Source organism: Hylobates moloch, unplaced genomic scaffold (assembly GCF_009828535.3).
Source record: "Hylobates moloch isolate HMO894 unplaced genomic scaffold, HMol_V3 SCAFFOLD_13, whole genome shotgun sequence".
Classification (NCBI taxonomy): Eukaryota; Metazoa; Chordata; class Mammalia; order Primates; family Hylobatidae; genus Hylobates; species Hylobates moloch.
In genome coordinates this window covers 33,779,372-33,803,128 of record NW_026652288.1, presented here as the reverse complement: position 1 = coordinate 33,803,128, position 23,757 = coordinate 33,779,372, and the positions used below count along the sequence as shown (strand labels likewise).

The 23,757-nt window shown below is 41.4% G+C and overlaps 1 protein-coding gene across 5 annotated transcripts; it reads left to right on the top strand.

Moving 5' to 3' along the window:
• Positions 1 to 4,551: 4,551 nt before the first annotated feature.
• Positions 4,552 to 22,021, top strand: ZNF234 (zinc finger protein 234). Of its 5 annotated transcripts, none has more exons than XM_032172667.2 (7): positions 4,552 to 4,762; positions 5,344 to 5,397; positions 7,250 to 7,340; positions 7,547 to 7,670; positions 11,128 to 11,254; positions 12,772 to 12,864; positions 18,694 to 22,021. In XM_032172667.2, exons 5-7 carry the CDS (start codon positions 11,221 to 11,223, stop codon positions 20,559 to 20,561), a joined length of 1,995 nt encoding a protein of 664 aa, XP_032028558.1. In that variant the 5' UTR covers positions 4,552 to 4,762; positions 5,344 to 5,397; positions 7,250 to 7,340; positions 7,547 to 7,670; positions 11,128 to 11,220; the 3' UTR covers positions 20,562 to 22,021. The 5 variants fall into 5 exon arrangements, with proteins under 5 accessions (XP_032028558.1, XP_058282282.1, XP_032028557.1 ...); XM_058426299.1 differs by having other exon boundaries at positions 7,250 to 7,438; XM_032172666.2 differs by lacking the exon at positions 7,547 to 7,670.
• The last annotated feature ends 1,736 nt before the right edge of the window (positions 22,022 to 23,757 follow it).

Sequence of the window (23,757 nt, the reverse complement as noted above, 5' to 3'; positions counted from 1 at the left end):
AAAAAAAGTTATTCAAAATGTATCACTACAAAAAAAGAACTCAACACAAAGGACAATAGTAATGAAGGAAAAGAGAGGCAAAAACACAACAGGACATATAGAAAACAAATTTAAAATGGTAGTCCTTACCTATGTATAATTAGTTTAAGTGAAATTAATGAAACTCCCCAATAAAAAGATGTAGTTTGTCAAAATGATTGAAAGACAATATGTAATTATATGCTCTGCACATTAGAACTAATGACATGCATAGGTGAAAGGCAAATGATGGAAAAAGGTATTCCATGTAAAAAAAATAACAGCACAGGTAGCTATACTAACAGATAAATCAGATTTTAAGTCAAAAACTGTTAAATGAGACATTAAATATTGCTAAAAGGTTCATTTCACTAAGATGAAACAGTTATAAACATATATGTACCAAATATCAGAGTTCCAAAATATAAAATGTAAATACTGACAGAATTGAAGGGAGAAATACACAACTCTCCAATAATAGTAAGAGACTCCCTACCTTTCTTTCAAATGCATAGGACACCGAGACAAAAGATAAATAAGGAAACAGATAATTTGAAGAACATTATACACCAATTCAACCTGAGAGACATTTACATAACTCTCCGCCCCCCAACAGAATACACATTTTCTCAATTGCACATGAAACATTCTTCAAGACAGACCATATATTACGCCACAAAACAAGTCTTGATAAATGTAAAAGTTTGACACCATAAAAATATATTTTCCAATTACAGTCTAGATCATAATAACTAGACATCAATAGCAGTATAAAGAGTGGAAAAAGCCTGAGGCGAGAGGATCACTTGAGTCTAGAAGTTTGAGACCAGCCTGAGCAACATGGTGAGACTCTTGTCTCTACCACAAAAAAACAAAAAACAAAAAGGCCAGGCCGAGGTGGGCAGATCACTTGAGGTCAGGAGTTCAAGACCAGCCTGGCCAACATGGTGAAATCCCGTCTCTACTAAAAATATAAAATTAGTCGGGCGTGGTGGTGCATGCCTATAATCCCAGCTACTTGGGAGGCTGAGGTAGGAGAATCTCTTGAACCTGGGAGGCAGAGGTTGCAGTGAGCGGAGATCACGTCATTGCACTCCAGCCTGGGCAACAAGAGGGAAACTCCGTCTCAAAAAAAAAAAAAAAAAAAAGTATATATTTGCTAGTTTTGTCAGCTGAGAGGGTCAAGAATCAATAACACTAAGGTAGCAGCGATCACACCTAGCACTCAGTTCTTTGTTTCTAACTACATTTTCCACAAATAGCAACCAGAAGTCCTAGGAGAAATATCTGATCTCATGGCTAGGGTAGGGAAAATACCCAAAGAACGGCCGGGCGCAGTGGCTCACGCTTGTAATCCCAGCACTTTGGGAGGCCGAGGCGGGCGGATCACGAGGTCAGGAGATCGAGACCACGGTGAAACCCTGTCTCTACTAAAAATACAAAAAAATTAGCCGGGCGTGGTGGCGGGCGCGTGTAGTCCCAGCTACTCGGAGAGGCTGAGGCAGGAGAATGGCGTGAACCCGGGAGGCGGAGCTTGCAGTGAGCCGAGATTGCGCCACTGCACTCCAGCCTGGGCGACAGAGTGAGACTCCGTCTCAAAAAAAAAAAAAAGAAAATACCCAATGAACTTGAAAAATACCTAATGAACTTGGAACACACAGTATCAAAAAGTAAACCAGTGCACGAAGAGCTCATATCGTGATGAACAGAAGGAGCCAGAAGGCAAGAGGGGACTGCTTGAAGAGGATTTTACTGGCAAAATCTGAGACAACCAGAGATTCAAAATACATAATAACAGTAGTAGATGTGAACTCATTAATATAACAAGAATTCACAAATCCACACTGGTATAAACAAATAAATAATATAGATGGAAAGCTTTTTCTTAGCGCATAATGCCAAAAAATCAACATAGAATGAGTTGGAATATCTCAATTTTTCACCAGATAGTAGTAACTTTTTAGGGGAAAAATAATTTTAGAGTGCAGAATTCTGGAGAGAAACACCTTAATCAACTGTTCAAGTTTAGCAGCACCAGTAATGGATAAAAACTAGTATCTGGTACGTCCTGAGATCATGCACTAAGGACAGGAGTTGATCATAATCCAGAAAGACATAATCTTGAATGTTGGAATTGCTGAAGATCAAAATGTTAAAAATATAACCCTGGAAAAAATAATTTTAAATTATTTAGAAGATACTGATGGATTTACATTTCTTTCTTTTCTTCCTTTTTTTTTTTTTTTTTCTGAGACAGTCTCGCTCTGCCACTCAGCTGGAGTGCATTTCCCTTCCTTCCTCCCTCCCTTCCATTTTTTTTTTTTTTTTCTGAGACAGTGTCTTGTTCTGTCACCCAGATTAGAGTGCAGTGGTGTGATCTCGGTCTCCCAGGTTCAAGTGGTTCTTGTACCTCAGCCTCCTGAGTAGCTGGGATTACAGGCATATACCACCATGCCACGCCCAGCTAATTTTTTGTATTTTTAGTAGAGACAGCGTTTCACTATGTTGGCCAGGCTGGTCTCAAACTGCTGGCCTCAAGTAATCCACTGGCTTTGGCCTCCCAAAGTACTGGGTTTACAAGCATGACCCACTGCGCCTGGCCGAGATGGAGCATCTCAATAAATTTTGTCATTTGGAAGGGCAGACTAGAGCAACAATACAGCTGTAACTAGTATAGAAATAGCAGTCAATTTTCAAAGAGGGGCATGTATGACATTGTGTGGTTAGCATACTAACCTTGTTTTTACGTGTAAACGAAATTGTGAAAAGGTCTTTTTTTGTTTATAAAATGAATCTAGAATGTGAGACTTCGTTTTTTAAAAAACAAAAATATAGATTGATAAGTGTATTAGTCCATTCCCGCATTGCTATAAAGAAATACCTGAGTCTAGGTAATTTATAAAGAGGTTTCATTGGCTCACACAGAGTCCTGCAGGCTGTAGAGGAAACATGGCAGCATCAGCTCAGCTTCTGGGGAGGCCTCAGGAAACTTACAACCATGCTGCAAGACGACTAGGGAGCCAGCACTTCACATGGCCAGAGTAGGAGGAAAAGAGCGAGGAGTGAGGTACTACACAATTTTAAACAAGCAGATCTCATGAGAACTCTATCAGGAGAACAGCACTAGGGGGATGGTGCCAAAAACCATTAGAAACCTCCCCGATGATCCAATAGCCTCCCACCAGGCCCCAACTCCAACACTGGGGATTACATTTCAACATGAGATTTGGGTGGGGACACAGATCTAAACCATATCAATAGGCCAATGTATGTTTATGGGGAGAAAAAAATCTGGTTATCTTTTTTTTTTTTTCCGAGACAGAGTCTTGCTCTGTTGCCCAGGCTGGAGTGCAGTGGCACGATCTTGGCTCACTGCAACCTCTGCCTCTCAGGTTCAAGCGATTCTCCTACCTCAGTCTCCCGAGTAGCTGGAATTACAGGCACGCACCACCATGCCCGGCTAATTTTTGTATTCTTAGTAGAGATGGGTTTTCACCATGTTCTCCTGGCTGGTCTCGAACTCTTGACCTCATGGTCCGCCCGCCTTGGCCTCCCAAAGTGCTGGGATTACAGGCGTGAGCCACCGCACCGAGCCCCTGGTTATCTTGAAGAAAGATTTTAGATGGGTTGTTTTCTGATTTTGCTTTATTCTATTATTAATTTGTATCAACCAACGTATAAGCCAGATTCCAAATTGCTAACTATAACGATATTTTAATCAAAAAATATAAAGGAAGAAAATAAAATATGTTCCTTCATGTATAGGTTCCTCCGTAATGCTACTGCATTAAATAAATCATAGGCATTGGGTGTCTGACATCAATGCCAAGCGCCTCACCGGTTATACTTGCTTTGAAGTATTGGGCAATTTAAGAGCTTCTCTGAAATTTGGTGTTTTTACCTCTTCAGTAGACATAATACCATGAAAAGTGTAAATGAAAGAAGATAGCTTTTCCATGAGGACAGGGCTTCCCCACTGGCCCTCTCAAATGATGATTGTTTTTCCTGCCAAACCAGTGGTACCAGAGTCCGGAGTAGAGGCTGGCACCTTCTATGTTCTTCATTGCCTCTCCCAAACCATTGTACTTGCTCACTCTTTAAACTTTTAGTTTTGGCCTCATATTATCAGTTGATAGTAATCAATCATCAATCATCTACTGACCCCTAAAAAGTCATTCCCCGTGTAGTCCTTGAAGATTGTATCTCCTCGCTTGTTCTCTTTCCAATAATCCTCCTGTAGTCCTGGGAGGCGTTTAGACTTCAGGAATTGCTGTCTATTCAATATTTTCGCTCAAGGACTCAGGGAGAGGGAAGGACGACTCTCAGGGTCACAGTCCACATTCCCTACCAGGCGCTCAGCGATATAGGATTCGTTCCCCATGGGCATTGCGGGAATCGTAGTCAAGGAGCACCGCGGAGTCCCAACGCTTTCCCCTGAAGGGTGAGATTCTGAACGTTTTTCTCTCAGCATTCTGAGCGTAATCCAAACGCTCAGTGGAGTCGTGGTCCTTTTGACCCACGCAGGCGGATCCGGGGAATTCTGGGAAATGTAGTCCCGACAATCAGTGGAGTCGCGGGCACTTCCGCTCCGGGGAAGGGGGAGCGGTTGTCACGGCGCATTCCACGGTAGTTTGTTCCAGTTCCGCGACTTGCGGGCCCTTCCTAATGTCAGGGACTTAAGCTTGTGGCTCGCCAGGACTTGGTGGTCCGGTTATGGGAAAAGAAGCCTCGTCGGAGAGCAGAGGTTTGGAGGGGCGAGGGCGGCGGCTTTTGTTGTGTCAGCGGAGCCTTCTTGGGCATGGGGCTCCCCTCCTGTGCCGGGGCGGGAAGCGGGGGGCATTGGGACCTGGTTGGGTCGCGTCTCGCCTGGTTTGAGGGTTTCTGGGGCTCTGAGCTCGCCCACTCCGCCTCCCTGCACTCCAGGCGCGTAGTCACTCTTTTACAGTGCAAGGTTGGCGTGTTAATCTCCCTGGGCCTCTCCTTGCTGTTCTTTAAAATGGGGACGTTAGGACTATCTTTGTAGAATCGTTTTGGGAACTGGAATAGGTTACACAACACAAGCAGTCCCTGTCACTTGGTGAGTGGTGTTTTCTTGTTAATTTCCCACGAAACCTGTTAGGTACCCCCGTGGGGTCAGAGCTCCAGCAGCAGGGGCCCCAGCCCTTGTCTCTGATCCCTGCAGGACGCTGGACGATCCCGGACGCTTTCTGACCTCTTTTTAGGAAGGCGAGGGTTGCGTCCACTTCCACCAAGGGAGGGGAGCATTTAACTTTTCTCGGGGACAGCGACCCAGTCAGAGTGTTTCACAGCTTTCTCCTTCCCCAGCCTGAAAAAGGACTGCGCGGACTGACTTCTTGGCTACTGAAAGCAAAGCTCCACGTGAGTGTGACTTGTCATTTTTCTTTTACAGAGACTGTATCTTTGTAGCATGTGTAATAGGGCATGGACATTTATAATAATTAAGCCTTAATTGCTAACTTCAATTCTAGGGGCTTTATACAATTAGATACGTTTAAGCCGCACCGTGACTCTGTGGAGAGGTACTGGTCATCCAGGTAGTAAGAGGTGAAGCTGGGGTTGGAACCTAGGCACTCAGGGTCAGAGCCCGAGTTGATCATCTCTTGAATATATTCTCATTGAGGCAGAGGAACTAGCTGTACTCTGGTGGGGAAGTTAGAACTTGATTAAAGGACCTTAAGAGCAAGGCTAATTGGCTTGGAGTTTCTCAGTTTTTAAAAACTGTCAACTATTTTGTTTCATTTATTACAAATATTTCACATTCTAATAGAACCGTATCACTGTGGAGCATTCAGAAATTACAGAAATACGAAGATACAAAAATTTTAATTACCTATGAAATCAGGATGTAAAGATAGTAATGGTTAAATTTCTAATGCATTTTGTTTTAGTGGTTCTATGTTTATATTATAAATGTTTTACAAAATTTTTGTTATACATTTCTTAATGTTTTTCTATTTATCTGCTTATCCATGGAAATTTCCAAATAAAGAGATAATAAACTAGTGACCTCCCATAGTCTATCATGCTCATTCTTATTCTCATTATTATTACTCCTATGACTATTTCCCGATTAAAAAAAAACTTTAATACAGTAATTATATAATTTTAAGTCTATAGAAAAGTTGCAAAAATAGTATAAGAGGGCAGGGCACAGTGGGTCATGCCTGAGTCCCGAGTTATGGAACTGAGGCCCTCAGGGTCAGAGCCCGAGTGATCCCAGCACTTTGGGAGGCCAAGGCTGGTGGATCACTTGAGGCCAGGAGTTTGAGACCCGCCTGGCCAACATGGCAAAAGCCCCTGTCTCTACTAAAGATACAAAAATTAGCCACATGTGGTAGTGTGCACTTGTAGTCCCAGCTACTCTGGTGGCTGAGGCATGAGAATCGCTTGAACCCAGGAGGAGAAGGTTGCAGTGAGCCGAGATTGTACCACTGCTCTCCAGCCTGGGCAACAAGAGCAAAACTCCGTCTCAAATAAATTAAAATAAAATTAATTTTTATGAGTAGATACATTTGTTAGTGGGCATCATACTGTAAAGACCAGCATCCCCTGTTCCCGTTTGCTTATTCATTCATTCAAAAGTAAATATTCTATCAATATGGACTCAGAACTCAGTCTTGTTAAATTAAATGACATGTAGATTAGTAATTTTTTTCCAACTTTATTGAGGTGTATTTTACATATCAGAATTCACCCATTTGAAGTGTACAATTCAGTAATCTTTAGGAACTTTGCTGAATGTAGTAATCATCATCATCATTTAGTTTAGATCATTTTCATCCCCCAATTGGACTCCTCTTGCCCATTTACATTTAATCCCCATTCTTATCCCAAATCCCCATCAACAAGTAACCTACTTTCTTTTTATATACATTTGTCTGTTCTGGATGTTTCATATACATGAAATCATACAATCTGTGGTTTTGTGTGCCTGGCTTCTTTCACTCAGCATAGTGTTTCCAAGGTTCATGCATGTTGTAGTACGAGTCAGTACTTCATTCCTCTGAATTTCCGAATAAGATTCCATTGTATGGATATGCCAGGATTTGTCTATCCATTTTTCCATAGGAGGGCATTTTGGTTGTGTGCAGTTTGGGATTTTTATGAATAATGCTGCTGTGAACATTCATGTGCTAATTCACAATACACATCTGTGTTGGTGGGGACATCCCTGGCCACGCTTTCATGTCTCTTTTTATGTCTTCCATAGTGTTCCAGGCACGACTCTGCCTTCTCTCAAATGGCATAACTCAGGACTCTGCAAATTCCCAGAAACAGGAAGAAGAATGACCACATTCAAGGTGAATAAGGCTTGCCTCTCTTGCTGTTAAAATTCCATCTCACTATTCACATTGTCATGTTTCCTGAGGAAGACTCAAGAACAACGGGCATATGCTAAGTGCGTCCTTCTGCCTTTTGAGTTGCTTATTTTATTATTTCAGTCGACCTTCTGTATCTGTGGGTTTCACATCTAGGGGTTTTGCATCTTTGAATTTTGCATCTGTAGATTCCACCAACCACAGATTGAAACCTGAGTCTATGTAAGGCTGACCATACGTATTTTTGATTGAGTCTGCGGATGTGGAACCCATGGATGTGGAGGGCTGACTGCAGTACAAACACTATTTTAGGTAAGGGACTTGAGCATCCACAAATTATGGTATCCTCAGGGGTCCTTGAACCAATTCCCCAAGCATATAGAGGGACAACTGTATTTATTTTATGGAGTAGAAAAATTAGTGGGAATGAGCAGTTCTACTTTACTTCTCTGCTTACATATTAGCTGTTTTTATTTTCTTACAGTCTTTTCCTAATGTGCATTCATAACTATATTGGTATTCATGATATAGATCTCATTTTTGTTATTTTTTCCTTAAGTACTAAGTAATGTTCATTTTTTGAGGTTATGCCATATTCCCATTTAATTAATGTGCCTTTTTATTTTTGACTACTTCCCACTCATGGACATTTAGGTGATTTAAGAATTTTATTGTTTTAAATAACACTGCAATGACAATTTTCCTACATAACCATTTCCTCAAAAATCAATTCTGAAAACTTTCTGCTGATTTTTTTGTCACCGCAACCTCTGCTTCCTGGGTTCAAGCAGTTCTCCTGCCTCAGCCTCCCGAGTAACTAGGATTACAGGCATGTGCCACCATACCCAGCTAATTTTGTATTTTTAGTAGAAATGGGGTGCCTCCATGTTAGTCAGGCTAGTCTCAAACTCCTAACCTCAGATGATCTGCCCGCCTTGGCCTCCCAAAGTACCGGGATTACAGGCATGAGCCACTGTGCCTGGCTGTAGATAGAATATTCTAACATGGCACAGCACAACAGGCTATAATGCTGCTTCACACAAATAATATTGTTGGAGTTTTCATATAGGAAGAGCTAGATTCTGTGTTCTCTGTGCCTCAATCATACTTCGTATGTATTTTATTTACTAGTGTCTTATTGCCTTTATAAAGTAACCAGTTTGACCAAAATAGTAGGTAATAACCTTCATTTAAAATGTCCAGTGATACGGAAGATTTGCCAGTCAGTTGTGTTCTGTTACTGTATTTACTCAGAGCAGCAGAATGAGGAGGTTCCTGGTCTCTTCTTCCTCTTAAACAGGTGAAATATGAGAAACCTTCTCAGATTGGCATAGAAAGTCAGGGGTCAGAAACATTAGCCATTCCATTCAAGTGAAAGTGAGAGACAAAAGGAAACAAATATTTTTCAGTTGAATGACCCACGGTGTGAGTGTCTGGAGTGCCCTGTTGGGTGATAACGTCCACAGGTAGTGGGGGACCTCTTGTCTTCCTAACGTGGTGGCACCTCAGATGCACTAAGATGCTCAGCACTCCGGGTGCACAAGGACAGTGATTAGCACAGTGGTTATATAAAATCTTTAAATTACTCTGTGACAAAAGATACCTTATAGAGTATTAAGAGGAAACATAACAAGTTGGGGCAAAAATATTTACCACACAGGTGTCAAAAAAGATGAAATTCATAATAAACATTGGTATTCATTTATAATCAAGTAAGTAAGAATAATAAAAAGAATTGTTCTTCCTAATTAGATTATCAAAACCATTGGAAAATTTATAACCTGCTTTTGGTCATCATGTAGAGAAACAAGTTGCTTGTATTCTCTCTCTCTTTTTTTTTTTTTTTGAGACAGAGTCTGGCTCTGTTGCCCAGGCTGGAGTGCAGTGGTGTGATCTTGGCTCACTGCAACCTCTGCCTCCCGGGTTCAAGTGATTCTTCTGCCTCAGCCTCCCGAGTAGCTGGGAGTACAGGTGTGCACCACCACACCTGGCTAATTTTTGTATTTTTTGTAGAGATGGGGTTTCACCATATTGGCTAGGCTGGTCTTGAACTCCTGACCTCGTGATCCACCTGCCTCGGCCTCCCAAAGTGATGGGATTACAGGCGTGAGCCACCGCACCCAGCCAAGTGCTTGTATTCTCTTGAAAGATTAGGAGGCAGGAAAAAAGGAAGAAAATCTGCCATTATGTGATAATTTTTAATGTGCTTATTTTTTTGATGTTTTTTTTATTTGCAATTATTTAATTTAATTTATTTTTTTGGGACAGGGTCTCACTCTGTAGCCCAGACTGGAGTGCAGTGGTGTGATCATCGCTCATCACAACCTTGATTTCCTGGGTTCAAGCAATTCTCTCACCTCAGCCTCCTGAGTACCTGGGACCACAGGCACACGCCATCACATGCAGCTAATTTTTTGTAGAGACAGGGTCTCACCATGTTGCCCAGGCTGGTCTTGAACTCCTGGGCTCAAGAAGTCATCCAGTCTTGGCTTCCCAAAGTGCTGGGATTACAGGTGTGAGCGACTGTGCATGGCCTGCAATCATTTTAAACACACGTGAAAGTAAGATCTGATGGGCAGGGTGACTCATGCCTGTAATCCCAGAACTTTGGGAGGCCAAGGCAGGTGGATCACCTGAGATCAGGAGTTCGTGACCAGCCTGACCAACATGGTGAAATCCCATCTTTACTAAAAATACAAAATTAGCTGAGCATGGTGGCGCATGCCTATAATCCCAGCTACTCGGGAGGCTGAGGCAGGAGAATCACTTGAACCCAGGAGGCAGAGGTTGCAGTGAGCCAAGATTGTGCCATTGCACTCCAGCCTGGGCAACAAGAGCGAAGCTCCGTCTCAAAACAAAAAAAAAAGGAAAGAAAGTAAGATCTACATGAAATGATGTTCTTTGCTGGATTGGTTATAATGATAACAATATTGAAAATTCAATATTCATTATTTAGAACAGGTAGATGCAGATCATCAGTTCCCTCGAATAATATACAGTCATGAAATGAGGTGAAATAGATGATGATGTTAATAATAATAAATAATAGCTAATGTTTCTTAGGTACTTGGTCTGTGCCATACACGATTCCAAATGCTATATGCAGTCTCTTGTTCAACGTTTGAAAGAACTCTGTCATGTAAGAACTATCATACCGAGATGAAACTAGGTGAACTTACCCAAGGTCACACAACTTTGAAGGGTACCCTTGTGTGCACTGAGGCAGGATGGCTCCAGATCATGACACTAAATGCTGCAGGTATTGCTGGTGCTGTGTGCCCTGGGTGTACAGAAGGAAAACTACATAGCAGTTTTAGATATGTTACCAAAAGCTTGTTAGTTTGGCAGACTTTAATGAAAAGGGATAGCATCCAGGGTTCCTATGTGAGAGAGGAGGAAGGTGGGTGTTATCATGTATGTTGGTTTTGACTTGCTAAATGTTTCTGGGGCAACTGGTAATATTTACCAAAAGGTGAAACCTGTATGGCTCAGGATGCATCATTTACGGTTCTAGATGGTTACTTACAAATAGACTCAGTGAAGCCACAAAGGAAATGTCAAAGGCTATTGTCACTGATGTACTTTTATTGACGCTAAGGAAAATCAAAGTGTGGCATTGGTAAGATGGAAGGAGAAGGGGTGAGAAATCTACACATTAAGTCTCTGAAAATCTGGACCAGCTTCCCCCACATACTCCCCACTTTCTCAGTGCTGTTTCTTTTCAAGAGGTTGTTAATAAGACTGAAGCGAGGTGTATTTGATGTTATAGGAGGGACTGACCTTCAAGGATGTGGCTGTGGTCTTCACTGAGGAGGAGTTGGGACTGCTGGACCCTGTCCAGAGGAATCTGTACCGAGATGTGATGCTGGAGAACTTCAGGAACCTGCTGTCAGTGGGTGAGGACATGAGCCTTCTGACACTCAATGTCGGTCTCCTGGAGTGATTTTGTGTCTTCAGGGGTTCAACACTTTGGAGATCTTGGAATTAGTCACCTACATTTGTAGACCTGACTTTCCTATCAGTAGTTTTTAGTGAAATAAAATGAGATAGAAATATCAGAGTTCATTAAAATAAATGGAATACATAGCAAATAAAACTGATAAATTGCATGAGTGGTGTGAGAACCTGTGGGAGGAGATTTAATGAAAATAGACGGGGGCCAGACACAGTAGCTCACACCTGTAATCCCAGCACTTTGGGAGGCTGAGGCGGGTGGATCACCTGAGGTCAGGAGTTCGAGACCAGCCTGGCCAACATGATGAAACTCCATCTTTACCAAAAAAAAAAAATACAAAAATTAACCAGGTGTGGTGGTGCATGCCTGTTATCCCACCTACTTGGGAGGCTGAGGCATGAGAATCGCTTGAACCCAGGAGGCAGAGGTTGTAGTGAACCTAGATCACGCCACTGCACTCCAGCCTGGGTGACAGAGTGAGACTGTCTCAAAAAAAAAAAAAAAAAAAAAGACATTGGTTAGAAATGTAATTTTGGTAATGAACCAAGATGTAACAATTTTTCTGTTTGAGATAACACCAAAGTTTTTTGTTTTATTTTAAAGAAAATTAATGAGTGCAGACAGAAAGGTGAGGTTGGAGTGAAAGTTTAATAAGCAAAAGAAGAAAGCTTTTTGCCAGCAGAGAGGGGGACCCAAACAGGGTTCTCCCTATGAGGCAGGGGTTTGGGGTTTTTATGGACTGGGAAGGGGAAGGAATGTGCTTAGTTTGTGGGCTGTTTTGGAGAAAGTGTGACTTACCTTTGCCCGGGACCTTGGCCTGGGACCAATCAGATTGAAGTGAAGATTTATAGAGGCTGGACTTACAGTTTGAAAAAAAGAAAGTAGAGTGCCCACTGGAACCCACTGGAGCCCACTGTACCCATGCCCACAAAAGGAGAAGAAACTTTTTCCTGGGAGCCCGCTGACTATACAAAGGACAAAGGCATTCTTATGCCGGGCCTTGCTCCTTTATCTGAGTGAGCTGGAGGTTTGTACAAGTTTTTATCCAAATGGGCTGGAGGTTTTTCTATCTGTGCAGCTGTGGGCATGTCTGCAGGCACAACACCCTGTGCTAGTTCCCTTATTGGTGCCTGCAGCTTAAATTTTTTTTCCAGGCTGCTTTTCATGGATATAAAAATAAGGCACTAACCCATGGGTCAGGGGCTTTCCAAAGACCCTTCCCTTGCTGTCTACCTAAGGCAAGTGAACCGACTCCTTTCAGAAATAGGTTTTTATAGCACATATTTATGTATATGTGTCTGGATCTTGAAATACTGATATTCATTAGGTTTTTCTAAAAGTGTTTGAAAACACTACTTTTGATTGATTGATCAGTATACAGTAGTAATTCAAATTGCCAGTAAATTCAGTTGTATCTTTAGTGTGTTTGTTTTAAATATGTGACTTTGCATGTTCTAGGGCATCACCCCTTCAAACATGATGTATTCCCTTTAGAAAAGGAAAAAAAGCTTGATATGATGAAGACAGCAGCTCAAAGAAAAGGGAAATCAGGTAAGAATCACGCAGCTGAGAGTCCTTCTACATGATTGTCCATCTGTTGTACTTCTCTCCCCTGCTGTTGCTGCCATCTGGTCCAAATTGCCAAACCTCTGTCCTGGATGATTGCAACAGCCTTCGTACTGGGCGCACTGCATCCACCCTTAATAGTATAAAGTATGTTCTCCTACAGGCATTCTCCATGTCACAGCTAAAGTGATCCTTTGGAAATGTAAGTCAGATTGCCATTCCTCTGCTTAAGACCTTGTACAGGGCTGGGCACGGTGGCTCATGCCTGTAATACCAGCACTTTGGGGGGCCAAGGCAGGAGGATCACCTGAGGTCAGGAGTTTGAGACCAGCCTGGCCAACATGGCAAAACCTTGTCTCTACTAAAAATACAAAAATTAGCCAGGTGTGGTGGCCGGCGCCTGTAGTCCCAGCTACTCAGGAAGCTTAGGCAGGAGAATCGCTTGAACCCAAGAGGCAGAGGCTGCAGTGAGCCAAGATCGCACCACTACACTCCAGCCTGGGCAACAGAGCGACACTCCATCTAAAAAAAAAAAAGACTCTGAATGGCTTCTTATTTTTCTTAAAGTTGAAGCCTCTTAAAGGAGCTTATAGAGTCCTACATGGTCTGCTGCTCATCCCCCTCTGCCTCTCTGACTACATCTCTTGTATTCTACCTCTTGCTCCATCTTTTCTAGCCACATCACCCTCCCTGCTGTTTCCCAGACCTGGTAAGGACACTGCTCGCTCTGTCGCCCATGCTGGAGTGCAGTGGTGCAATCTCAGCTCACTGCAACCTCCGCATCCCAGGTTCAAGCGATTCTCCTGCCTCAGCCTCCCAAGTAGCTGGGATTACAGGTGCCTGTAACCACGTCCAGCTGATTTTTTTTTGTAGAGATGGGGTTTCACCATGTTGGCCAGGCTGGTCTCCTTGACCTCAAGTGATCCGCCTACCTCAGCCTCCCAAAGTGCTGGGATTACAGGCATGAACCACTGTGTCCAACCTAGACACTGTATTTCTTACTGCTGCCATAGCATATTACCCCAAACTGAGTGGATTGAATGATAAAAATGTATTGTCTTTCAGTTTTTGGTTTGAAATCCAACATGGGTCTCACTAGGCTGAAATCAAGCTGTCAGCAGGTCCCTGTTTCTTCCTGGAGGCTCTAGGGAAGGAGAATCTGTATCCTTACCTTATCGGTGTGTAGGGGCTGCCAAATTTCATAGCTTGTGGCCCTCTTCACAGCCAGCAGCACTGCTTCTCTGATCATTCTTCTATAGTTGCATTTCCCTTTTATTCTGTCTTCATTCTTTTTCCACTTTATAAGGACCCTCTAATTGCACTGGGCCCACCTGGATAATGTAGAATTGCCTCCTATTTTTAGTTCAGCTGATTTGCAACCTTAATTACCCTTTGTCATAACCTGACATATTCTTAAGATGAGAATTAGAACATGGATTCTTTGGGGGATGATTATTCTGCCAACTACAGATACTTCTGCCTCAAAGCCCTTATTTGCCCCTGTCTTTGCCTGGAAAAACTCGCCTACAATCCTCTCGGCCCCTCTCTTACTTCATCCTGGTCTCTGCTCAGTTTTAATTTCACAGTGGAGGCCTTTTCTGACGTCCTTACTGGAAATGCCGTACTTTACTCTCTGCCCTGCCTTCTCTTGTGTCTCATAGACTTTGGTTTACTTGCTTGTCCCCTCTTTCTCCCCACTAGAATATAATCTCCAAGAGTGGAGGAATTTTTTTGTTTGTTTGTTTATTACTCTATCATCGGTGCCTAAATAGTCCTGTTACATGGCAGATATCTGTTAATATAAATATTTGTTGCCATAATGAAGGCATTAATGGATGGATGTGACCTCACTCTAGGGGTCTTGCAGCTAGGAGAGGTCATACACAAACCAGAGTGAATGAAGGGGGTTGCAGAACATTATTTGTTTTCTGATGGCTGCACATCCAGTTTCTTCTGCCTTAGGTGCCCTTCATGTGAATGTTTGTGTGTGCACTTGTACCTCATACCGTGAAAACTTACAACCATTGTGGTTGTGGCCACACTGAGTAACAAGCCTTCCCAGTGGCTTTCCTGAAGGCTTCCATCATATGGAACACATTCATTTCTGGGAAGGAATAATCTTTGAATGAAGATTCTGATGTCTACTTCTGAGACAGCTCCCCCACACAAGAAGATAACTATTTCCTAAGGTGTCAGATAGTAACTAGGTTGCAAACTGCTTTCCTTTCAGCAGACTGCCCATCTGAACCTCATTTGCTTGTTCCAAAGTGCCCATCCACATCACTGCCCCCAGGTTTTGCCTCCCCTGTGCCAGAGGTGGAAGATTTAAGTTTTGAATGGCAAAAGTAACACAACTGAATGTTCCCTGACTCTCTGGTTCAAAAATATGCTGTGCTTTTATTTTCTACAAATGTAGTAACCATTAAGCATATATTAAAGAATATAGATGTCATACAATTTTTCCTTTATCTTTATAAAGACCTGGCTTTTATTTTCAACTAGTTGACATTATAACCTGGGAAAAATGAAGAAACTTCTTTCTCAAAATTGTCACATCATCAGAGAAACTTGTCCCCCTCAAAAAACTATTTTTGAGGGTCAGTTTGTTAAATATAATCATATATTGATCATATATACGTATATATGATCATATATACATATATACACATATATATGTACATATATACACATATACACATATATATGTACATATACACACATATATATGTACATATATACATATATATATACACACACATATATATATATACACACACATACACCAAGAGTTACATACTCTCCTATGAATATTTTTCCAAGGTGTCACAGTTGGAAATTGTTTTTCCATTTGAAGCAGTTTGCTTAATTAAGGACCAGGTAACTTCTAGAACCAAAGTTTTTGAGCTCTTTTAAGCATGAGCCATAGCAAGAAATGCATCTTTCATTGAAACTAGAACAATGAAGCAAACATTTCATGTCTGTAAAGATTGACATTATGGCTTTAGTAAGCATTTCACATAAGGACCCCTTTCCTGCTGGTGGTAATACTCTGATAGTTTCTATCCTGATTCTTTTTTTCTGAATGCTTATTACAAGCTTTTAAATTTATTTCACAGCTCACTAAAGGGCTACAGTTTTTCATTTGAAAAAATGTTGTGAAAGGCCCAACTTATCTACATTGAGAGCTTCAGAAGAAACCAGTGTATAGGGCTTCCTGCTTTCTTTTCATCCCAAGTGATTCTTGCCACCTTCAAATTTTCTTATTAGCCTCACCCTGGATGTACCTGTCTCTTGTACAGCTTTTCAGCTTCTCTGCAAAATTACAATTTTCTGTTCTTTTCCTATTTCAAATAACTTATTTGGAAAAGATGTTTTTCTTCTAGGACTTGGCTTAAATTCTCACACAAAAACAGTCAAGCTGGGGTTCATTTATTCATTTGACATGCATTTATTGAGCATTCACTGTGACAGGCACAGTTCTGGACAATGGTTATAAAGTAGGAAAGTGTAAAATGAGTATTATGTCAAAATTAGAAAATGCTTCCCTCATTGATGCTGCATTGTGGTGGGAAGGACATACATTAAACAACCAGTAACTTAGTGTGTCCAGTGGTTAAAAGTGCTGTGAAGAACATAGACAAATTCAAGTTGCTAGAGGTGAATTGGGTGAAGACAGGATTCATTATTTTTCAATGGGTAACAAAGCAGCCCTCATTGGTGAGCTGACATTGAGCAGAGACCCACAAGAAGTGAGGAATCATCCATCTCGCTATCTGGGAAGAGCTCCTGCCTGAATATAACTCCTGCTGTGGGGGTGGCTTTCAAAGTTTATACTGTGACATCATCTTTTTCTTCTCCCTATCTCCATCTCAGTTGTGAAAGATTGGAGTCTACTTCTTTTTCACTTTTTTTTTTTCTTGGAGGTCTGAATTACTGCCAGGTTTTAGAATAATATATGTTATCAGTTCAACTTTCTTTCCCTTTAGTCCTCATGTAGGAAACTTGCTGACAGAAGCTAAAGTTTCACCATCTGCTTATCTGCTTATATTTTAGTCAGTATGTGGTTAGATACTTGCTCCCAGCCTGCAAGTCATGTTAACCATTCCAGTCACCTGGACATTGAAGTAACTTGCCAATAAAATGACTCAAGGCAGAGTTATGTAGATACCATTTAACAAATGTCTACTGATGCAAAGGAGGAGGCAGCTTTTTTTTTTTCTTTTTTTTTTTTTTTTTTTTTGAGACAAAGTCTCACTCTGTCCCTCAGGCTGAAGTGCAGTGATAAAATCATGGCTCACTGCAGCTTCTAACTCCTGAGTTCAAGCGATCCTCCATCTCAGCCTCCCAAATAGTGGGAACTACGGGTACGTGCCACCACATCTGGCCAATTTTTTTAAAAGTTTTTTTGTAGGGACAGAGTCTCGCTATGTTGCCCAGGCTGGTCTTGAACTCCTGGGCTCAAGTGATCCTCCGGCTTCAGCCTCCCAATGTGCTTGGATTACAGGTGTGAGCCACTGCACCCTGCCAAGGGGCAGCTTTTAAATGACTATTCCTGCAGGGAGGAGAGTAAGTTTTTCCCCTGTAAAAATTTTCTTAGAGGTACTTAATTCCACTAAACTTTTGTGGAAGAGTTCATTTAAAAAATAATTTCCAAATATTTATATCTCTTTGTACAAGATTAAACATTTTGGAATATTATTAAGGATAAACCTTTCAGAAGACATATTTTAAATCTAAGTTATATTAGAAGTGGTCAAGAGTTTATAATAGTTGCCAGCTCATTTAATGTCTATTAACACAGAAAAATAAGATTAAGTGTATATGTTATGCAGAATATTCAAGAATATGGTTGATCCTTGAACAACATGGGGGTTAGGGACACCAACTCCCCTCACAGTAAAAAATCCAAGTATAACTTTTGACTCCCCTCTAAAACTTTACTCATGGCCTACTTCGACTGAAAGACCTACTGATAACATAGTCAATTAATACATATTTTGTATGTTATAATGTATTATATACTATATTCTTACAATTAAGGAAGAATTCTTTATTCTTATAATAAAGAGAAATTTTATTAAGAAAATTATAAGGAGGAAGAGGAGGGGTTGGTCTTGCTGTCTCAGGGATGGCAGAGATGGAAGAAAATCCATGTGTAAGTGAACACATGCAGTTCAAACCTGTGTTGTTCAAGGGTCAACTGTATTTTGAACACATAAATATAAATATTTCAGGTTATTTAATAATTTGAATATGTAACATGAACCTAAACTGCAAAATATTTGATTATTTTCTTCTGTCCCTTGAAGTTCTTGTTGATTCATATTATCTACTTTTTTTTTAACTTTTAATATTTTTAATAGAGATACACTCTTGCTTTGTTGCCCAGACTGGTCTCAAACTCCTGGCCTCAAACTATTCTTCTGCCCCAGCCTCCCAGATTGCTGGGATATACAGGCATGACCATGCCTGGCCTATGCTTTTTATATTTAGATAATTTACTATTTATTATTCTACACTGACTTTAAAATTAACAATTTGTATCATATTAATTTTTAAAATTAACTCTGACTTCTAACTTGTGTCTCACATAGGAGACTTGGTATGGTCTAATGCCTGGTAGATAGCAGCCAGTTGGACCACCTCTTGATTTATCTAGGCGTGGAAGTCAGAGATCATGATACACAGTGGAAAAGACCATTACACAAACTGGACCTTCTCTGGATTTGTTAAAATCCCATGCTCTCGCCTAAGTATGACATCTTGAAAACTTTTAACAGAGCCTCCACATCTCTGAATTCTCTGTCCTTACAGCAGACAAGATCCAAAGTGAGATGGAGACTGTTCCAGAAGCAGGACGACATGAAGAGCTTTACTGGGGGCAAATCTGGAAACAGACTGCAAGTGATTTAATCAAGTATGAAGACTCCATGATAAATATTTCTCGGTTCCCCAGACAAGGTGATTTGTCCTGCCAGGTTAGGGCAGGACTATATACAACTCATACGGGACAGAAACTTCACCAATGTGATGAGTACAAAAAATCCTTCACTGATGTCTGCAACTTTGATCCTCATCAACAGTTACACTCAGGAGAGAAGTCTAATACATGTGATGAGTGTGGAAAAAGCTTCTGTTACATCTCAGCCCTTCATATTCATCAGAGAGTCCACATGGGAGAGAAACGCTATAAGTGTGACGTGTGTGGTAAGGAATTTAGTCAGAGCTCACATCTGCAAACTCATCAGAGAGTCCACACTGTAGAGAAACCATTCAAATGTGTGGAATGTGGGAAAGGCTTCAGTCGTAGATCAACACTTACTGTACATTGCAAATTACACTCAGGAGAGAAACCTTACAATTGTGAGGAATGTGGGAGGGCCTTCATACATGCTTCCCATCTTCAGGAACATCAGAGAATCCATACTGGGGAGAAACCATTCAAATGTGATACATGTGGTAAGAACTTCCGTCGTAGATCAGCACTTAATAATCATTGCATGGTCCACACAGGAGAGAAACCATACAAATGTGAGGACTGTGGTAAGTGTTTCACTTGTAGCTCAAACCTTCGTATCCATCAAAGGGTCCACACAGGAGAGAAACCTTACAAGTGTGAAGAATGTGGTAAGTGCTTTATTCAGCCTTCACAATTTCAGGCCCATCGGAGAATCCACACTGGAGAGAAACCATATGTATGTAAAGTGTGTGGTAAGGGTTTCATTTACAGTTCAAGTTTTCAGGCCCATCAGGGAGTCCACACTGGAGAGAAGCCATACAAATGCAATGAGTGTGGGAAGAGCTTCAGAATGAAAATTCATTATCAAGTGCATCTGGTAGTCCACACAGGGGAAAAACCCTATAAATGTGAAGTATGTGGTAAAGCCTTCCGTCAGAGTTCATATCTTAAAATCCATCTGAAAGCACATAGTGTACAGAAACCTTATAAGTGTGAAATGTGTGGGCAGGGCTTCAATCAGAGCTCACGACTTCAGATTCACCAGCTGATCCATACCGGTGAGAAACCATACAAATGTGAAGAGTGCGGAAAGGGATTCAGTCGTAGAGCAGATCTTAAAATTCACTGTAGGATCCACACAGGGGAGAAACCGTATAATTGTGAGGAGTGTGGGAAGGTCTTCAGTCAGGCCTCGCATCTTCTAACCCATCAGAGAGTTCACAGTGGGGAAAAACCATTTAAATGTGAAGAGTGTGGGAAGAGCTTCAGTCGGAGTGCACACCTTCAAGCCCATCAAAAAGTCCACACTGGAGAAAAGCCATACAAATGTGGGGAGTGTGGAAAGGGCTTCAAGTGGAGCTTGAACCTTGATATGCATCAGAGGGTGCACACAGGAGAAAAACCCTATACATGTGGGGAGTGTGGGAAGCACTTCAGTCAGGCTTCAAGTCTCCAACTTCATCAGAGTGTCCACACAGGAGAGAAACCATACAAATGTGATGTGTGTGGTAAAGTCTTCAGTCGGTCTTCACAACTACAGTATCATAGGCGAGTTCACACTGGGGAAAAACCTTACAAATGTGAGATATGTGGTAAGAGGTTCAGCTGGCGATCAAATCTTGTAAGTCATCACAAAATTCATGCTGCTGGTACATTTTATGAAAATGATGAGAATAGTAAGAACATCAGAGAGTTGTCAGAGGGGGGAAGTTCTACAAGGTGATTAAAAAAAAAAAAACAGAACTCATGTACAACCTGAATGCTTGTAATCAGATTTCATAGGAGAGAAAAATTTTCTTTATCGACCTCCTTGAATTTATTTGATTTGTAACGCTCCACATTTCCACCTAGACTTTTTTTTTTTTTTTGAAATGGGGTCTCGCTCTGTTGCCCATGCTGGATGCAGTGGTGCAATCTCAGTTCACTGCAACCTCCACTTCCCGGGTTCAAGCGATTCTCCTGCCTCAGTGGATTACAGGTGCACACCACCATGCCTGGCTAATTTTTGTATTTTTAGTAGAGATGGAGTTTCACCATACTGGCCAGGCTGGTCTCGAACTCCTGACCTCATGTGATCCACCCACCTCGGCCTCCCAAAGTGCTGGGATTACAGGCATGAGCCACTGCCCTGGCCTCCATCTAGACTTTGAAATGATTGCCTTCTAATTACAGTAGCATTCTCTTATTTAAAATATTTGTTTTATTTAAGTCAGTGTTTAAGCAATAGCTCAACATATCCCAGTGGTCCATGACCACACAGCTGAGAACCCTTGTTAAGTGGTACAGTAAAGCATTCTGTCAAAACTTTGACATTTATGACATGTCACCTAGGAAATAGGACTTAGAAAATGAGTTTGACCTGGGCTTTAAAAAAGTCTGCTGATGAAGGTGCCAGAATTGATGTCCATTAGACTGTAAGCTCCATGGGGGCAGGAACTTTGCTGCTGAATCTATACAACCTTAACATTGACTAGTGCTTGTAGGTGTGCTCAATACTTGTTTGTTAACTGAATCAAAAGGAGTAAATGCACAATATTTGAACATTGTATCCAAAGGAAGAAACCTGCAAAATAAAATTATTTGCGGAAATGAACATTTGTTGAAATGCAGAAAACCACTGGATACTGCAGCCTACAATATTAATATGATATTACTCTTTTACAGTTGACACCTGTCCTCTCTCTAGTCTCTTCTCTCACATTTGGTTCTTACTGTTTGAGAGCCTGTCTAGTTTCCCAAGGGTTGTATAAAACATAAGTTGAAGTACTTTTATTTTTAATTTTATTTTTGAGACAGGACCTTGCTCTGTCACCGAGGCTGGAGTGCAGTGGCATAATCATGGCTCACTGCAGCCTTGTCCTCCCAGGCTCCATCCATCCGCCCATCTCTCCCTCTGAGTAGCTGAGACCACAGGCATGTGCCACCACACCCAGCTAATTTTTGTATGTTTGGTAGAGAAAGGGTTTCACCACGTTGCCCAGGCTGGTCTTGAACACCTGAGCTCAAGCAATCCAACCTCCTTGGCCTCCCAGTGTTAGAATTACAGGCGTAAGCCACCACACCCGGCCAAGTTGAAGTATCTTTTGTGATTTTTCTGACAGTGCAGACTGAAAAAAATTTAATTAACCTGACAAGAGTTTACTGAATATTACACAATTGAGTTTTTAATCCATTAATGTTAAGGCAGGGGTTTACTCTAACACTTTTAAAGTGTCAGAAGTAATTGCCAATGCCAAATTTTTTTTTTTTTTTTTTTTTTTTTTGAGACAGAGTCTTGCTCTGTCCCCCAGGCTGGAGTGCAGTGGCGCAATCTCGGCTCACTGCAAGCTCTGCCTCCCGGGTTCACGCCATTCTCCTGCCTCAGCCTCCTGAGTAGCTGGGACTACTACTGAGTAGTTGGCGCCCGCCAACACGCCCGGCTAATTTTTTTTTTTGTATTTTTAGTAGAGACGGGGTTTCACCGTGTTAGCCAGGATGGTCTCGATCTCCTGACCTCGTGATCTGCCCGCCTCGGCCTCCCAAAGTGCTGGGATTACAGGCTTGAGCCACCGCGCCCGGCCTGCCAATGCCAAATTTTTATCAACCTCCTTGAATTTATTTGATTTCTGACTTTCCACATTTCCATCCAGACTTTGACATGATTGCCTTCTAATAACTGTAGCATTCTCTTATTAAAACTTCTGGCTGCGTGTGGTGGCTCACGCCTGTAACCCCAGCACTTTGGGAGGCCAAGGCAGGTGGATCACTTGAGGTCAGGACTTAGAGACCAGCCTGACCAACGTGGTGAAACCCCGTCTCTACTAAATACAAAAATTAGCTAGGCATGGTGGCAGGCGCCTGTAATCCCAGCTACTCAGGAGGCTGAGGCAGGAGAATTGCTTGAACCCGGGAGGCGGAAGTTGCAGTAAGCCGAGACCGCGCCATTGCACTCCAGCCTGGGTGACAGAGCAAGACTCCATCGCAAAAAAAAAAAACTTCTGAGGCAGGGGCTCTACCATATGTTTACCCCACACCCATTAAGCGAATACCAAAAACAACTTGTGGAAATTTGATAATTTTATTAAATGTATTATTTGGGCAGGATTGGCATTTACCATGCTTTTCCCTATTGCTGTCAGTAAAACATGGGTTTAAGGAAGAGTGTTTTTCAGAATTTACACTGTATATCTCTGATTTGGAAGTTATATAATTGGAATTTATGATTATGAGATTAAAATACCAAAAAGACTAACATATCAATGATGTCAATGAATTGTTTTAAATGGAAGTGTGTGTTCCTCTATAATAATTTGACTTTTGATATTTTCATTCCTGTATTGACCTGAAGTCATTAAAATGGTGGCAGGTATCTGTAATGACAGGATAAAGAAAGAATATGGGCTTTGGAAGATCATAGATTATTGCTTTTGTAGCATAATGAAATCTATACATTTTTGTGAGTGAGTGTGTATGTACATGCATAAGATAATGTGTAAAGGATACTATTTTTAGCTATTTTCTCTTGCAATGAGCATTTTGTGGTATTTTTCCATTTTATAATTCCATAAATTACATTTTAATTTCTTATTGAACATCACTATTACCAAAGCAGTAAATTATGTACATTAGAATTTCGAAAAGTGCTATATGATAATCCCTTCAAAATATGATTGTTCTATATCATTATATGGCACATAAGATCATAAGTAATAGATTCTGGAAGCCAATTTTTTTTTTCTTTTTTTTTTATACTTTAGGTTTTAGGGTACATGTGCACAATGTGCAGGTTTGTTACATATGTATCCATGTGCCATGTTGGTTTGCTGCACCCATTAACTCGTCATTTAGCATTAGGTATATCTCCTAGTGCTGTCCCTCCCCCCTCCCCCCACCCCACAACAGTCCCCGGAGTGTGATGTTCCCCTTCCTGTGTCCATGAG

Bases quoted from the DNA above. Each gene is read 5' to 3' on its own strand.
- ZNF234 (XM_032172666.2), top strand. The intron at 11,255-12,771 runs GTGAGGACATGA...TGCATGTTCTAG, and splicing joins CAGGAACCTGCTGTCAGTGG to GGCATCACCCCTTCAAACAT. The intron at 12,865-18,693 runs GTAAGAATCACG...CTGTCCTTACAG, and splicing joins TCAAAGAAAAGGGAAATCAG to CAGACAAGATCCAAAGTGAG.